The sequence below is a fragment of the Thermomyces dupontii genome (assembly GCF_041956625.1).
Source record: "Thermomyces dupontii strain NRRL 2155 unplaced genomic scaffold VTN31scaffold_1, whole genome shotgun sequence".
Taxonomy (NCBI): Eukaryota; Fungi; Ascomycota; class Eurotiomycetes; order Eurotiales; family Trichocomaceae; genus Thermomyces; species Thermomyces dupontii.
This window is the reverse complement of record NW_027192307.1, coordinates 1,694,639-1,708,475: the sequence shown is the minus strand read 5'-3', so window position 1 is coordinate 1,708,475 and position 13,837 is coordinate 1,694,639. Positions and strand designations below refer to the sequence as shown.

Here is a 13,837-nt window from a genome sequence, read left to right as displayed (position 1 = left end):
AAAAGGCAGAGTCGGCCATAGGTATTGTGTTGACTGATAAGGACCACTCACCTTGGGGAGCTGATGAGCTTCTGGATCGTAAACGAAACTACGGAGGTCAAAGCCTCGGATTACGCCGATATTACCAGGAATCCAGGAAATAAGCAAGGACGAAATCATTATTTTCTTCCATGAGAATACCAATCTAACCAAGAACCGCCCATATGCAACCCAACGCCGTGCCTAATGATCAATCTACAAATTCATCACACTGATATTTATGAAAGTCCCACCGTAACCGCGGATCAAACACTCGTGTCCATGGTATCGTCGCCGGCGGCCCGGGCGGCCTCGGTTTCAGGATCTGGGACAACCACGCCTCGGCCACGGCCAGCGAGGAGCTCTCGACGGATCTCCGGGCTGATGTCTTTATGGCCCCGGACAAGGAGCAAGTCCAGAAGAGCCTCGCGCTGGTCCTCGGTGATATCATTGCGGTATCGCTGTGCAAAGGCCAGCAGACACTGGTGCCAGATGACGGGGAGCTTGAGCTCGACCGCGGCAGAGCCCGACGGTCGCTTGCTGTCCACCGCCATCGGGTCGTCGGGCCGGTCCATGGCGCGGAACCGCAGGAAGTGAAAGACCAGAGCGTCAATCACTTTGTACGGCAGGGCGTACTTCTTCTCCAGCAGGGTCTTAATAAAAATGTTGGCCGCGCCCGTGCCCTCTGAGGAGAGCGTTGCAGCCGTTTGATCGGCGACAATCTCGCACAGGCGCAGCAGGGCGGCGGCGGAGTGCAGGACGGGAATGGATACCCGCGCAATGACCGAGGCGATGATGTGCGCTTCTCGGATGGTGCAGGTGCCGCTCTGCACCAGGGGGAAGAGTAGCCCTTTGAAGAAGCAGGCGGGCTTGAACAGGGCTTTTCTTAGCGAATTGTAAAGGTGCACATTGAGCTTGCGGTTTTCATGAATGTCCTCCCGCACTCGCTCCAGCAGCACGGTATTAATGAATTCCTGCGCGATGGCCGGCTTCGATGAGATGAAAATCCGCGTTGCGCCAAAGACAGCGTTGGGAGTCCAATTCTCGGGCCGGGTAACGTCGAGGAGCGCATTCCAGTGAGGCAGGGTGGGCAGGATCTTGAACGGCTTAGGGAAGGGCCCAGACTTGTAGCGAGACAGAAGATGGCCGACCCTACTCAAAATTAGCATATCAAAGCGAGCGTGAAATCGTATCCGATGGCGTACTTTGAAAAGACTTCTACCGCCTTGGCGGGAAGCTGAACAGCGCCCTCCGGCGGTGCACCACCTTGGCCACCCGACTGGTTCTTGCTAGCCTGCTGTGCTTCATACGCCTCAATCTTCTCCAGAATCAGACTGGTCAGGTTGGTGCCTGGACCTTGGTCTGCTTCCCCGGAATTGAAGATGGGGTCCTGGTCACCGCTGGGAAGAAACTTGTTAAATGTATCCAAGTCGTTGGGGTCGACTTCCTGTACACAGTAAGCAATCGACTCACGTACATTTAAAACAGTTGTCATACCACTTCCTCAACCTCCTCGTCACCCCATTCATCATCCTCGAATTTGTCCTCGTCCTCGGACAATTGCTCATCATCCTCTAATCGCGACGAGAAATCAAAGGCTGTATTTCGCTGCGCGCTCTCGCCCGAAGCAGCCCGCTGCTCGGCAGCCTCTTCTTCCGCCAGATCCTGGCCGATCTGCAGAATCTTCCGGGACGTCTTCGCATCGATAAAGTCGTTTCCCGCATCTTCGTCATCGACTCGGCGGGTCCTCTTCTTAACTGGTTTGGTGCGAAGGTGGCCGGCATTTATAATATCGTCTGCCAGCGGGTTATGCTTGCGTTCTGCCGCGGCTGACCGCGACCGGGAATGAACTTTGGGCATGTTGACGAATGTACAGGCTCCAATCGTCAACAATCCGTCGTGCTTCTCTGCGATTGATGAAATTTGTGCGAGCGATCATTGTTGCGGGACCCCACTGCAAACAGAGCAAACAAAACCAATCTGGTGGTGCGTCTTGTGTCAGCCGCCTTGGCGGAGATGAATATTGCCGGCAGAAAAACACCGCCTTTCGACCGCGTCCGTCGGGAGCATGCATCACGAAGATGAGGACATTGGATCCCATCTGGTCCTAATAGACAACTATGTGAGGGATATCATACATTTGGAAATTTGTTTGTTATTCCGTTACGAGGCCTATCGAATTCTGCGTCGGTGAGATCTCGGAGGACCAACACCTTTCAAGACTCCGGTAGTGCCGACGAGTTGTACCGATATCGAGTCGTTGAAGAAGTCCAGACGGTGGATTTTCTAGGACGTTAAACACAGCTCGCCTTCTTTTTTCGTTGACGCGATGCCGGATCCCCAAGGCAAACCCTCCCCAGCCCCTGCTGGGTCCGCCGTCGCAGAGCGATCCAAGCGGAACAAGCGGGACAGTCGCAAGAAACGCGAAGCCAAGGGACTGGAGCCCGACGGTGCGCCACCAAAGAAGAAGGCCGCAGTGAGCGCCAACATTGCACGACCCTCGACGGCGCTGTCGATCCTGCGGCCGATCCTAGTGACCGATCCGCGGCCGTCGGACGTATACCCGCCGCAGCCGCGGCAGATGAATTACGCCTTCACCAAGACGTCGGATGTGCTCAAGCAGAGCTGGGAATTTTACGAGGTCGTTGACAAGCTGACGAACAAGAACGGGTTCCGGTATAGCTATGCGATTGCGGATCCGCTGTTCGAGCACATCAAGTACCGACAGACGGATCTGGCGCCGTACCATGCGCGGTTCAGCTTCGAGGACTCGCCGGCAGCGATTGCGTTTTCCAAGGATGGGCGAGCGGTGTCGACGAACGAGCCATGGCATTCAGCGCGGGCCAACGTGTGCGCTAGAGAAGGCAAATACTACTACGAGGCGCGCATCATCAGCGGCATCGTGAATGCAGAGCAGGCTTCCAACCCCCCGTCGTCGCGCGGCCATGTGCGTCTGGGCTGGGCGCGAAGAGAGGCCGAGCTGGATGTCAATGTCGGCGTGGACAGTTACGGCTACGGCCTCCGCGACGTTAACGGCGAGGCCGTCCACCGGATGCGCTGCGAGTACTTTTTCCCCAAGGGTGAGAGCATCCGCGAGGGCGACGTCGTTGGATTGCTGATCACGCTACCGCCGCTATCGCTCCACCGAAAGATCGTCGAAGGAACCTACGACCCCGCCGTCGACGGGCCGCGAGAGACAACCGACGGCGATCAAAACCACCAAACCTCCCCAGCGCAACAACAACAACAACAACCGTTCATAACCAACATTATCCGAGACCGAATCCCATTCCACCTAAAGAATGACTTTTGCTGGCAACAATCCAACGTCTTCCCCACCAAAGCGCTTCGCGACTACGCGTTCAACCTCAAGGAGCCACCAACGATCAGCACACCAAGCCCGACGAACCAAGAGGACCCCTCGCTGCGCACCCTGCCCGGCTCGAGCATCACGGTATATCGCAACGGGCAGAAGATGGGCACGCCATTCCGGGATTTGCTCGCCTTCCTACCACCCGCCAGCCGCCTCGGTAACGGCACGAACCACCTCGGCATCGGCGAGCGCGAGAACGCCGACGACGGCATGATCGGCTATTTCCCGACGGTGAGCTGCTACGGCGGCGGCGCGGTGGAGTGTCGCTTCGAGGGACCGTGGTGGTACGGCACCCCGTCGGACATCGACGATGTCCGTCCGATCGGGGAGCGATATGTGGAGCAGATCGTCGAGGATGTCGTCGCGGATATCGTTGATGAGGTCGAGGCGATGTTCCTCTTTAGCGAGGAGGCAAAGGAAGAGAATGCTCCTGGTCCCACTCCTGCTCCGGCTGCGAATGGCGCGGCGGCTAGTAACGGGACTCCGGCGGATGAGACGGCTATGGCGGTGGATGCTCCTCTTGGTACTGCGGCGGCGCCTTCAACCGCCACGCCGAGTCCTGCACCGACAACGCCTGCTCCTGCGGCTACTACCACTGCTTCTGCGACGGCTGCACCCCTTCCCGCGAGAGCCCCAGCCACAACGGCCGAAGTTACTCAGGGTCCATCCGCTCAGACCGAAAACCCAACACAGGAAACGCAGACACAACAAGACGGCGACGTGACCATGACGGGAACAGGGAACTAGATCAACCGGCTAAGTGCGATGATTGATGCATTGTACTTTACCTGTATAATACTCCGAATAGTTTTGAAAAGCCAAAGAGATCTATTCTACATTTTCGTTACTTGTACAGAATCCCCTAGACCTGCTCTATCAACTCCGCAACTCTAAGGACAAACTCATCATCGCCATACTGGCCAATGACTTGAATTCCCACCGTGTCATCCTTCCCGTCGTTGCCAGCTGCAACGGGAACTGACACCGCGGGTAGACCTGCCAGACTCGCCGGAACGGTGAACACATCCATTACATAGGCGCTGAGCGTCGACGACGACGACGACGACGACGACGACGACGATGACGACCCGTTCGTCATTACCGACGACAGAGGTGGCGGGGTAGTTGCCGCCGTTGGACAGATCAGCACATCCACAGCGGGATCTTTATCTACGCCGTCGGTTGTTGTACTTAGGAGTGGATTCTCCATCGCAAACACTCGATTAAAATCCTCCTGCACCAGTCGACGCACCCGCTGAGCTTGCACGAAGTAGTTATCCATCGCATCCGCGCTGAGTGAGAACGCGCCGAGAAGGATTCGCCGCTGGACCTCAGCGCCGAACCCTTCGCCGCGGGTCTTGGCGTAGAGATGCCCGCTGCGTGCGTCGGCGTCGTCACTATCCGGCCCTGCAGCGCGGGTGCCGAAGCGAATGCCGTCGTACCGCGCGAGGTTGGAGGATGCCTCGGCAGGGGCGATGACGTAGTAGGCGGAAAGGGCGGATTTGGTGGAAGGTAGCGAGACGACGTGGATGCTGTGACCGTGGTTTTCGAGGTGGGTGAGGGTTTTCCGCCAGGTGTCTCGCACCGATGGGGCGAGTTCCGCGAGGTTGTACTCGAGGGGCACGCCGATGCGGAGCGGTTGGGAAATCAGGCGGTTGGAGAGGGGAGGGGAGGAGAGCCGCGATGCGATCCGCTCGCGAGTCTGGCGAGAGAGATTCGTTGGGTCGCGGTGGTCGTGCTGATTCAAGACGCCTGTCCACGCTTGTTAGCGTAGAGTATGAATATGCTGCGTAGATGGGAAAGCATACGAAATACGTCTCGAGCAACCGCAGTACTCCTCGCCAGGATCCCAACCGTATCCAACGAGTTTGCGTAGGCCACAACGCCCCAGCGCGAGAGCAACCCGTACGAGGGCTTGAAGCCGACCGTGCCGGTATAAGCTGCGGGCAGGCGTATCGATCCTCCAGTGTCAGTTCCCAGAGCGCTGCAAGAGTCAGCACTTGCAATCTTCATTCTCGATTTTCTAGGAAACTCACGCGTAGCACTGCTCCGTCGCAACAGCCACTGCGCTCCCGCCGGAGCTCCCTCCCGCAGAGAGCTCCTGGTCCCCTCTCGAGTTGCGCACCGGGCCGAATCGCGAGTATACCGAGTGCGAGCCCATGCCAAACTCATCCATATTTGTCTTCCCCGCGATCACGGCGCCTGCGCGCTCGAGGGCCTGCACGACGGTCGCATCGAACGGACTCGTGAAGCGGTCGAGGATCCGTGACGCGCAGGTTGTTGGCATCGAGCGCGTGCAGATGTTGTCCTTGACCGCGATTAGGCGGCCGTCGAGCGGTGATATCTGCTTGCCTATTCGTTGTGTCGAATGAGCAATTGTCTCTTTCTGTGGGAAGGGAAGAGCTGGTTACCATGTTGTGTGCGGTCATCGGCCGCGCGGACGCGGTTCAGCCATGGCCCGGACCGCTGCAGCGGCGTAATGAAGGCGTTGAGACCGGAGACTGTTTTTTGATTAGCGATACATCTTTCCGCCTCGCGTAGGAGGGACATTGGCGCATGGAGTTGAATATTTTTGTTGCTGGTGGATGGTATGATTTGATGCTCTCGGTTACTCGGAGATCGGCGACGTATCCGACGTCATAAGCCGGAAGCATCCTCCAATCCCAACACTCTTCCTTCAATCTCACTCCGAATTGTTCAGCAGCAGCGAGAAGAACCATGTGGCCAGCTGCAGCTGCGTGTGCTCGTAATTTCCGGTCGTCATTGAGGAGCTGGTCTCCTCCCGTCCGGAACATGGAGCGCGTTGTCCAGGGCCATCGGCAGGTCTCGGTCTACGGCTACACTCAAGCCAAAGCGCTAGTTTACTCCAAATATGGCGAGCCTAAGGACGTGCTCAAGTATGTCGCGACCCGTCTCTGATTCTTCTCCCTCCCGACAAAAGAGCATACGCTAACTGAACGACAGATTGCACCAACATTCCATCTCCTCCCCGCATGGCTCCCAGGTCAACCTCCGCTTGCTGGCCGCGCCGCTGAACCCGGCCGACATAAACCAGATCCAGGGCGTGTACCCGGCGAAGCCGGCATTCACGACAACGTTAGGCACGGTGGAACCCTCCGCCGTGGCCGGCAACGAGGGCGCCTTCGAGGTGACTGCCGTGGGGAGCGGAGTGAAGAACCTCCAAAAGGGCGACTGGGTGATCATGCGACGCACAGGGCAAGGAACCTGGCGCACACACGCACAAATGGATGAGTCACAACTCATCAAAGTCGAGGACAAGACCGGCCTGACCCCCGTGCAGGTGGGAACCATTAGCGTAAACCCCGTCACGGCCTACCGGATGATCAAGGACTTTTGCGAGTGGGACTGGCTGCGCAGCGGCGAGGAGTGGCTGATTCAGAACGGCGCCAATAGCGGTGTTGGCCGGGCAGTCATCCAGCTCGCGCGGCTCTGGGGCATCAAGACACTGAACGTTATCCGTGACCGCCCTACCCCCGAGGAGACCGAGGCCCTGAAGCGCGAGCTCGTCGACCTCGGCGCCACCACCGTCATCACCGAGTCCCAGCTCCTCTCGCGTGAGTTCCGGGATATCGTCGGGGAGGTTACGCGCGGCGGTAAGGAGCCCATCCGGCTGGGGCTCAACTGTGTTGGCGGCGAGAACGCCACGGCCATGGCCAAGGTCCTCGCCCCGGATGCGCACCTTGTGACGTACGGCGCCATGTCCAAGAAACCCGTCGCCCTGCCCTCGGGTCTGTTGATCTTCAAGAACCTCGTCTTTGACGGGTTCTGGGTCAGCAAGTGGGGTGACAAGCACCCAGAGCTCAAGGAAAACACCATCAGGGACATCTTCCAACTCATCAAGGCCGGCAAGTTCAAGGATGTCCCCGTCCAGGAGATCAAGTGGAAGTTTGACACCCCAGAGGCGGATCTCGCGCAGGAGGCGCAGGGGACACTGTCCGGCTTCCGGGCGGGCAAGAGTATTTTGGTCTACCAGGATGACTGAATAAATGTAAATGTAGGCGATAAAAATTTTAGCATAACTATCTATGTACTCGTTAAGCTATTCGCACTTCCAATGCTCTGTAACCCACGAAACTAGCAATTCATTCATCATCGTCCCGTTCATGTAAATGTCCGACTCCTTCTCGAAATCCACGTCGAGACCAGAAAACTTGGCCGCCAGCGCCACGTACGGCTCGATAAACTCGTTGTAGACAAGATCGACCGGATCCGAGTCCGACACCTGCTGCCCATGGTTCACCAGCGACTGCAGACAGTTGGGCACGCGATAAAACGAAATGGGCGAGTGGATGGTATCGTCGCCGTCGTCGCCGGCCGCGTCGACGGTCGTGTAGCCCGGGATAATCCGCGGCTCATCCTGGAGAACCTTTTGTCCGGAATGATGCTGTGGATTGGTCATGGTCTCGACAATGACGTCCCCCTTATAGGCCATCTGCTGCGGCGGAGCCAGAGAGATGTAGTTAAGCGGCCGAGGCAGCGACTCTGCCATGACCTGCGGTTGCTTGTTGAGTACCTCAACTAGTTGCTTGGCCGTCGCGAGAGGCACACCCGGCACGTATTTGAATCGGTTGGTGAAGGGGGACATGATGTAGGTTGTATCCCGCGTGAATGGGCCCTTGAAGATGTCGAACCGGATGGCACCCGTGTTGATGATGGCCAATGCTGGCGTGTCCTTGCGCTGCTCATCACGAAGCGTGTCCGGAAAGACCTGCTCCTCGAGCCAGGTATAGACGCTGTCCTCGCTGGGGTACGGCGCTCTGTTCAGCCACAGGTCCTTTGGCGCGCAGCCGTAGGTATGGTCAAGGTCGAGAGCCTTCCTGGCCTGCTCAATCAGGCGGGTGGTCTCTTTCCCGTGCTTCGTCGGAAATATACTCGCGTTAAGGCCGGTATGATGGTACAAAGAGAACAGGTTGAAATCAATGTACCGTCGGTTGAACTGGGGACTGCTGCTCCTCACATCATCGATGGACAGGAATCCCACTGTCTCCAGAAAACGGCCGCTCGCTAGCCCGTACGCCTTGGCGTCGTACTTGGCATAGTCGCGGATGTGCTGGTGGCCGCCGAAGAATTGGATGGGGGTGTCCCAGCGGACGCTGCGAATCTCCCGGAAGATCACCTCAAACTCCTTCGACTGCACCGGCACATGGCCAATGACCACGAAGAGATCCACATCGTCGTCGCGAATAGCCTCTTGAAACCACTGCTCCTTGACCGTTTCCTCGACGGGTTGAACAATGGTGTTGTTGAAGTTCCTGGTAAAATCAAACAGGAACCCAAAGGCAATGATGCGGATGCCTTGGTTCTTGGTCGTGAATTTCTTGTAGCGCGGCGCCAGCGGGATCCAATCACCCGTCTTCGGGTCAATTATATCAATATTTGACGCCAGATAGTTGCCCTTGAAATTGGGCACGGTGATATTCAGCTCGGACTCGGAGGAGTTCTGTTTGTAGAGTTCATGGTTCCCCGAACATATCAGATCGATATGCTGCTGTTTGAAAAGCTCGTACAAATATTGGCCTTTTGGATCGGAGGCGTCATACAGCCCGTTGCCGTCTATCCTGTCACCGGTATCGATGAGTAGCAAGTCGGCGCCCTCGGCCTCGGCCTTCTCCCGCATGCGCTGCGCAAACGAGATGTAATCTCCCCAGTCCGCGCCATAGGATGGCCTCCTCGCATTAGCCAGTGCGGTTCAAGTTCAACGGACAACAGCGCTTACTCTTGCAGATGGCCGGCGAGCCAGCCATGAGTGTCCGTGGTATGCAGGAAGTTCAGCTTTCCCCAGACCAGGTCCCTGATGGGCGCCGGGATGGGTGGCGGAGCGGAGGGCTGCGCTGCCCAAGCCGCCGTAGCCGACAGCAGCGTGATCAGCTGGCTCTTCATGATGAGCTATGGCGTCTACTTCTCGAAGCTCAAATCTACGAATCTGATGTTGATGGGATCAACAAAGGCTATGATTGGCTGGTGGCTGGCTGAAGGTAGCTCACTTAACTTACTCGTTTTGGTCAGCTGCAATTGCATTGTCACCTGGTCAAGATTGCGATTTGTGTACATTTTTGCAGTTCTATTACGTCAGTTTTCCCATTCATGTCCCTCGATTGAGCAGGCAAAACTGAAGGACGATAAAATAATCGATGCCCTTTTTCGATTGTTCAAGGAATTGCGTTCACACGAGCGTCTTTCTGCGCATTGGATGGAGCTTCAAGCCTTCAGTATTAGTACCTTACCTAATCCCGATGAATCGATAATCAACGCCAGTTGATTCAAAACGACCTAGCCAAGTTGGCCGCCCGGTGTAAAGCTTAGTCAGCCCCAACAAGCTCCCAGCATCGTCGTTATCACCGGCCAAATTTCTTCCCCTGCAAGATTGCTCGGCTGATTCCGGCCTCATTCTCCAGGCTTCACCTGCCCGTCTCGTCTCGGGTATTTGTTAGTTTGCTCTTGCCTGCCCGTCCCGTTTCTCCCTCCCATTCCCGATGGCCGCTCCCCGGTTTCTCCGGCCGGCACGCCCGGCTGCTGCAGTCGCGGTCTCGTCCCCAACCCGGTGTAAAGCTTAGTCAGCCCCAACAAGCTCCCAGCATCGTCGTTATCACCGGCCAAATTTCTTCCCCTGCAAGATTGCTCGGCTGATTCCGGCCTCATTCTCCAGGCTTCACCTGCCCGTCTCGTCTCGGGTATTTGTTAGTTTGCTCTTGCCTGCCCGTCCCGTTTCTCCCTCCCATTCCCGATGGCCGCTCCCCGGTTTCTCCGGCCGGCAGCCCGGCTGCTGCAGTCGCGGGTCTCGTCCCCAATCCGTCCAGATTCGAAGCAATCAGCCTGTGCGCCTTGGATGGGCGTCCGGCGCACATATGCGACCGAGACCAAGGAGGTGACAGTGCGAGAGGCATTGAACGAGGCGCTCGCAGAGGAATTGGAGAGCAATGAGAAGGTGTTTATTCTGGGAGAGGAGGTCGCACAGTACAACGGAGCGTATGGTTTCCGGCCCGATGTTTGCGCGGTTTGGTGCTGACGGATACGATGCAGTTACAAGGTGACTCGAGGATTGCTGGATCGCTTTGGTCCCAAGCGGGTGATTGATACACCCATCACGGAGGCTGGCTTTTGCGGGTTGGCCGTCGGTGCGGCTCTCGCCGGCCTGCAGCCGGTGGTACGTCCGAAGCTCTCATCTCACATTGGGATGCTGTGGGTCACTAACGAGAGTCGTGCGTAGTGCGAGTTCATGACTTTCAACTTTGCCATGCAGGCAATTGATCAAATTATCAACTCCGCCGCGAAGACACATTACATGTCCGGAGGTATCCAGCCCTGCAACGTTACCTTCCGTGGGCCCAATGGTTTTGCCGCCGGCGTGGCCGCCCAACACTCGCAAGACTATGCTGCCTGGTACGGAGCTATCCCCGGGTTGAAGGTGTTGGCACCCTGGAGTGCCGAAGACGCCAAGGGTCTGCTCAAGGCGGCCATCCGGGACCCGAACCCGGTCGTCTTCCTCGAGAATGAGTATGTCGGCTATTCCCATAGTCACAATTGTGTAGTTACTGACCATCCAGGCTGATGTACGGTCAATCGTTCCCGATGAGCGAGGCCGCTCGCAAGAACGACTTTGTTCTTCCCATCGGCAAGGCCAAGATCGAGCGGGTTGGCAAGGATATCACGATTGCGTCTCTGTCGCGTAACGTCGGCCTGTCGATGAAGGCCGCGGAAGAGCTCAAGAGCAAGTACGGCGTCGAGGCCGAGGTGATTAACCTGCGCTCGATCAAGCCGCTCGACGTCGAGACGATCATCAAGTCGATCAAGAAGACAGGCCGATTCATGTCCGTCGAGTCCGGGTTCCCCATGTACGGTGTTGGCTCGGAGCTGATGGCCGTCGCTATGGAGTATGCTTTCGACTATCTGACTGCGCCGGCGGCGCGTGTGACGGGCGCGGACGTCCCGACCCCGTACGCCATCAAGTTGGAGGAGATGAGCTTCCCGCAGATTGATACAATCGTCAACCAGGCGGCGAAGGTGTTGCGGTTGTAAGCCAACTAAAAAAAAACTATAATCCTTCATTGAATTTGATCATGTCTCATATTTCGTCTGTTTATTGTCATTATACTCTTTTAGCTAGCAATTAGACGTGTACGACTAGTCATGAACGCCGTCCTGTACCTATCTGCATGACGCCAAACGCCACCATACCCATACCCATAGCCACAGAATGAGTAAGGAAATCAACTGACAGCCACGCGCCTGAGGGCTGGACACCCATCAGGACATGCCGTCGGCCTCGCGGGATCATAGTACGCATCCCCCGTCCCATCGGGTCCATAGCCCTCATCCTCAGTCTCGCTCTCTGCATTCTCGGTAGCTTTCACCGGAGGCGCATCCCTATGCTGCGCACTCTCACTCTCACCCTTCCCCCCCTTCGCCCCTGCGCCCCCATCCTCTTCTTCCTCATCATCATCATCCCCAAGAACATTTTTCCTTTTCGCCGGCGTGGTCGTCGTCGTGGTCGTCGTCGTGGTCGTCGCCGCCGGCACTGATGGCCCTTTCACCGTTGTAAACGAGCTCTTAAACCCACCCTTCTTAAACCCCGCGCCCGCAGTTGTCTTCCCAGTATTATTACCACTGCTACCACCCGCCGCCGCTTCGGACGTCACGCGCACCAACCCGGCCTCCTCATCGGCCTTGCGCTCTGCGCGTCGCGCTCGCTCTGCAGCATTGGGATCGCGCGAGAGCTGCTTAAGTTCTTGCAGGCGCTTGCGGTGCTGGTGGTCGTAGGAGCCGATGTGGGCTTCGTACTCGGGGTGTCGCGAGTAGGACTTGTTGCAGAGGGTGCAGGTGAAGCTGCTGAGGGCCGAGCGGGCTGATTCAGTCTATGATACGGTTGTTAGATCAAGCTGTGCGGTAGTGGGAGTAGGTAGAAGTGCAGCTTACTTTTGGCGCTGGATTTGTGAGGCCGCGCTGGAGGGACAGTGAGCCGTATATCGAACGTAGTAATCGTAATTAGGGGGGACGTACTGGCGCCATGGTTGCTGCTGGTTGGAGGAGTTAAAGTCGTTGGTGCTGCGTGGTGAGGGAAGATTGGCTGATGCTTCATGAAGCTCTTCGTCGTCGCCCAGATTTTCATACAGTATCTCCCCAAAAAACACACTCTTTTCGACTGACAGAGCTTCTTTCTACTTCTTTTGACAAATATTTTTAAATCAAAACTGAAGAAATCAAATCTGCCTTAGGCTTTGTAGGTTCCGCATCCAATGATTGCCGATTACCAGCCACTCATACCGGCTTTCAAAGCAGACCTAATGTCCAGACCACGAGCATCAAGCATTGACACACGCTCCGTCCTGTCAATGCAGGAGCTGGAGCCGTCGCCCGTCGACGAGTCCCTCAACTTAGCAGAAAGTGGCGAATACTTTCCACATCATGGCGCTGCAGGCGAAACAAGCGGGCACAACAACTTGAGCCCGGGGCGAAGGTTCAAGGGCCGCGGCTGGGATTTCTGGTGTATGGAGATCGAAACACGAATCAAGATCGAGACGGACTGACAATCTTATTTGTTTTGGACTTTTTTCACAGTATCCACCATCCAACGATACTCGACATACCCCCCGACGGTCTTTCTCGGCTTGCACATCGCGAACACATCGCTCATTCCGCTCGTTACACGCTCCGTGCCCGCTAGCGAATCCTACCTCCTCCTCACACGACCCATCTACCAAGCCCCCTCGCTGGAGCCATTCATCGTCACTATTCCAATTGTCGCGCACGTCATTTCAGGTATCGCCCTGCGCCGCCTGCGCTCCAAGCGCCGCGCACGGCTCTACGGCGCAGAGTCCACCCGCCAGCGACACATGATCCCTTCCTGGCCGAAGCCGAGTCTGCAGGCGCGCCTCGGCTACGCGATGATCCCGCTCATCGGCCTACACGTCCTCGTGAACCGCGCCGTGCCGTTGGCCGTCGACGGCGGGAACTCAGCAGTGGGGTTGGGGTACGTCGCGCATGGGTTTGCGCGGAGCCCGTCGTTCTGGACCATCTTCTACGTGCTCTTTGTCGCGGTGAGTGTGTGGCATTTTGTTGGCGGGTGGGCCGCGTGGTTGGGGTTCAGGGTGACCACCGCGCGGAAGGTGCATGGGGATCGGTCGAAAAGCATCGGTGGGATCCTCGGCCGGCCGGAGAGTACGAGTCTGGAGGAGTCGCGGCGCAAGAGGCGCGCGTGGTGGACGGTATATGGTCTCGCGGGCCTGACGACGGCTGTATGGCTTATGGGTGGCTTGGGGGTTGTCGCGCGTGGTGGACCGGGCTCCGGCTGGGAGGCGTCGACTTGGGATCAGTTGTACAAGAGTGTGCCGGTGATCGGGGGATGGTTATGAACTGTTGGAGATCTGTAATTGACCATACTAATTACTTATGCCTAATCTTAATGGGGAATGACTCATGGCATCTGCT

At 57.1% G+C, this 13,837-nt stretch overlaps 8 protein-coding genes across 8 annotated transcripts; 4 read left to right on the top strand and 4 right to left on the bottom strand.

Annotated features, from left to right (window-relative positions):
- Positions 1 to 284: 284 nt before the first annotated feature.
- VTN31DRAFT_629 (uncharacterized protein) lies at positions 285 to 1,878 on the bottom strand (the record flags this gene model as incomplete). Its single annotated transcript, XM_069406883.1, has 3 exons — positions 285 to 1,170; positions 1,224 to 1,465; positions 1,516 to 1,878. 3 exons carry the CDS (start codon positions 1,876 to 1,878, stop codon positions 285 to 287), a joined length of 1,491 nt encoding a protein of 496 aa, XP_069263485.1.
- A 469-nt stretch (positions 1,879 to 2,347) lies between these two features.
- On the top strand, positions 2,348 to 4,138 carry VTN31DRAFT_628 (uncharacterized protein; the record flags this gene model as incomplete). Its single annotated transcript, XM_069406872.1, has 1 exon — positions 2,348 to 4,138. The coding sequence occupies one exon, from the start codon at positions 2,348 to 2,350 to the stop codon at positions 4,136 to 4,138; it is 1,791 nt and encodes a 596-aa protein (XP_069263484.1).
- Positions 4,139 to 4,253: 115 nt separating this feature from the next.
- VTN31DRAFT_627 (uncharacterized protein) lies at positions 4,254 to 5,941 on the bottom strand (the record flags this gene model as incomplete). The annotated part of the gene is made up of 4 exons (XM_069406861.1): positions 4,254 to 5,143; positions 5,200 to 5,375; positions 5,428 to 5,743; positions 5,803 to 5,941. The coding sequence occupies 4 exons, from the start codon at positions 5,939 to 5,941 to the stop codon at positions 4,254 to 4,256; spliced, it is 1,521 nt and encodes a 506-aa protein (XP_069263483.1).
- A 168-nt stretch (positions 5,942 to 6,109) lies between these two features.
- Positions 6,110 to 7,394, top strand: VTN31DRAFT_626 (uncharacterized protein; the record flags this gene model as incomplete). The annotated part of the gene is made up of 2 exons (XM_069406850.1): positions 6,110 to 6,288; positions 6,356 to 7,394. 2 exons carry the CDS (start codon positions 6,110 to 6,112, stop codon positions 7,392 to 7,394), a joined length of 1,218 nt encoding a protein of 405 aa, XP_069263482.1.
- A 57-nt stretch (positions 7,395 to 7,451) lies between these two features.
- On the bottom strand, positions 7,452 to 9,292 carry VTN31DRAFT_625 (uncharacterized protein; the record flags this gene model as incomplete). Its single annotated transcript, XM_069406839.1, has 2 exons — positions 7,452 to 9,078; positions 9,129 to 9,292. 2 exons carry the CDS (start codon positions 9,290 to 9,292, stop codon positions 7,452 to 7,454), a joined length of 1,791 nt encoding a protein of 596 aa, XP_069263481.1.
- An 844-nt stretch (positions 9,293 to 10,136) lies between these two features.
- On the top strand, positions 10,137 to 11,428 carry VTN31DRAFT_624 (uncharacterized protein; the record flags this gene model as incomplete). The annotated part of the gene is made up of 4 exons (XM_069406828.1): positions 10,137 to 10,378; positions 10,433 to 10,556; positions 10,620 to 10,906; positions 10,957 to 11,428. The coding sequence occupies 4 exons, from the start codon at positions 10,137 to 10,139 to the stop codon at positions 11,426 to 11,428; spliced, it is 1,125 nt and encodes a 374-aa protein (XP_069263480.1).
- A 191-nt stretch (positions 11,429 to 11,619) lies between these two features.
- Positions 11,620 to 12,418, bottom strand: VTN31DRAFT_623 (uncharacterized protein; the record flags this gene model as incomplete). The annotated part of the gene is made up of 3 exons (XM_069406817.1): positions 11,620 to 12,264; positions 12,326 to 12,352; positions 12,410 to 12,418. 3 exons carry the CDS (start codon positions 12,416 to 12,418, stop codon positions 11,620 to 11,622), a joined length of 681 nt encoding a protein of 226 aa, XP_069263479.1.
- A 323-nt stretch (positions 12,419 to 12,741) lies between these two features.
- VTN31DRAFT_622 (uncharacterized protein) lies at positions 12,742 to 13,761 on the top strand (the record flags this gene model as incomplete). The annotated part of the gene is made up of 2 exons (XM_069406806.1): positions 12,742 to 12,895; positions 12,968 to 13,761. 2 exons carry the CDS (start codon positions 12,742 to 12,744, stop codon positions 13,759 to 13,761), a joined length of 948 nt encoding a protein of 315 aa, XP_069263478.1.
- Between the last annotated feature and the right edge of the window lie 76 nt (positions 13,762 to 13,837).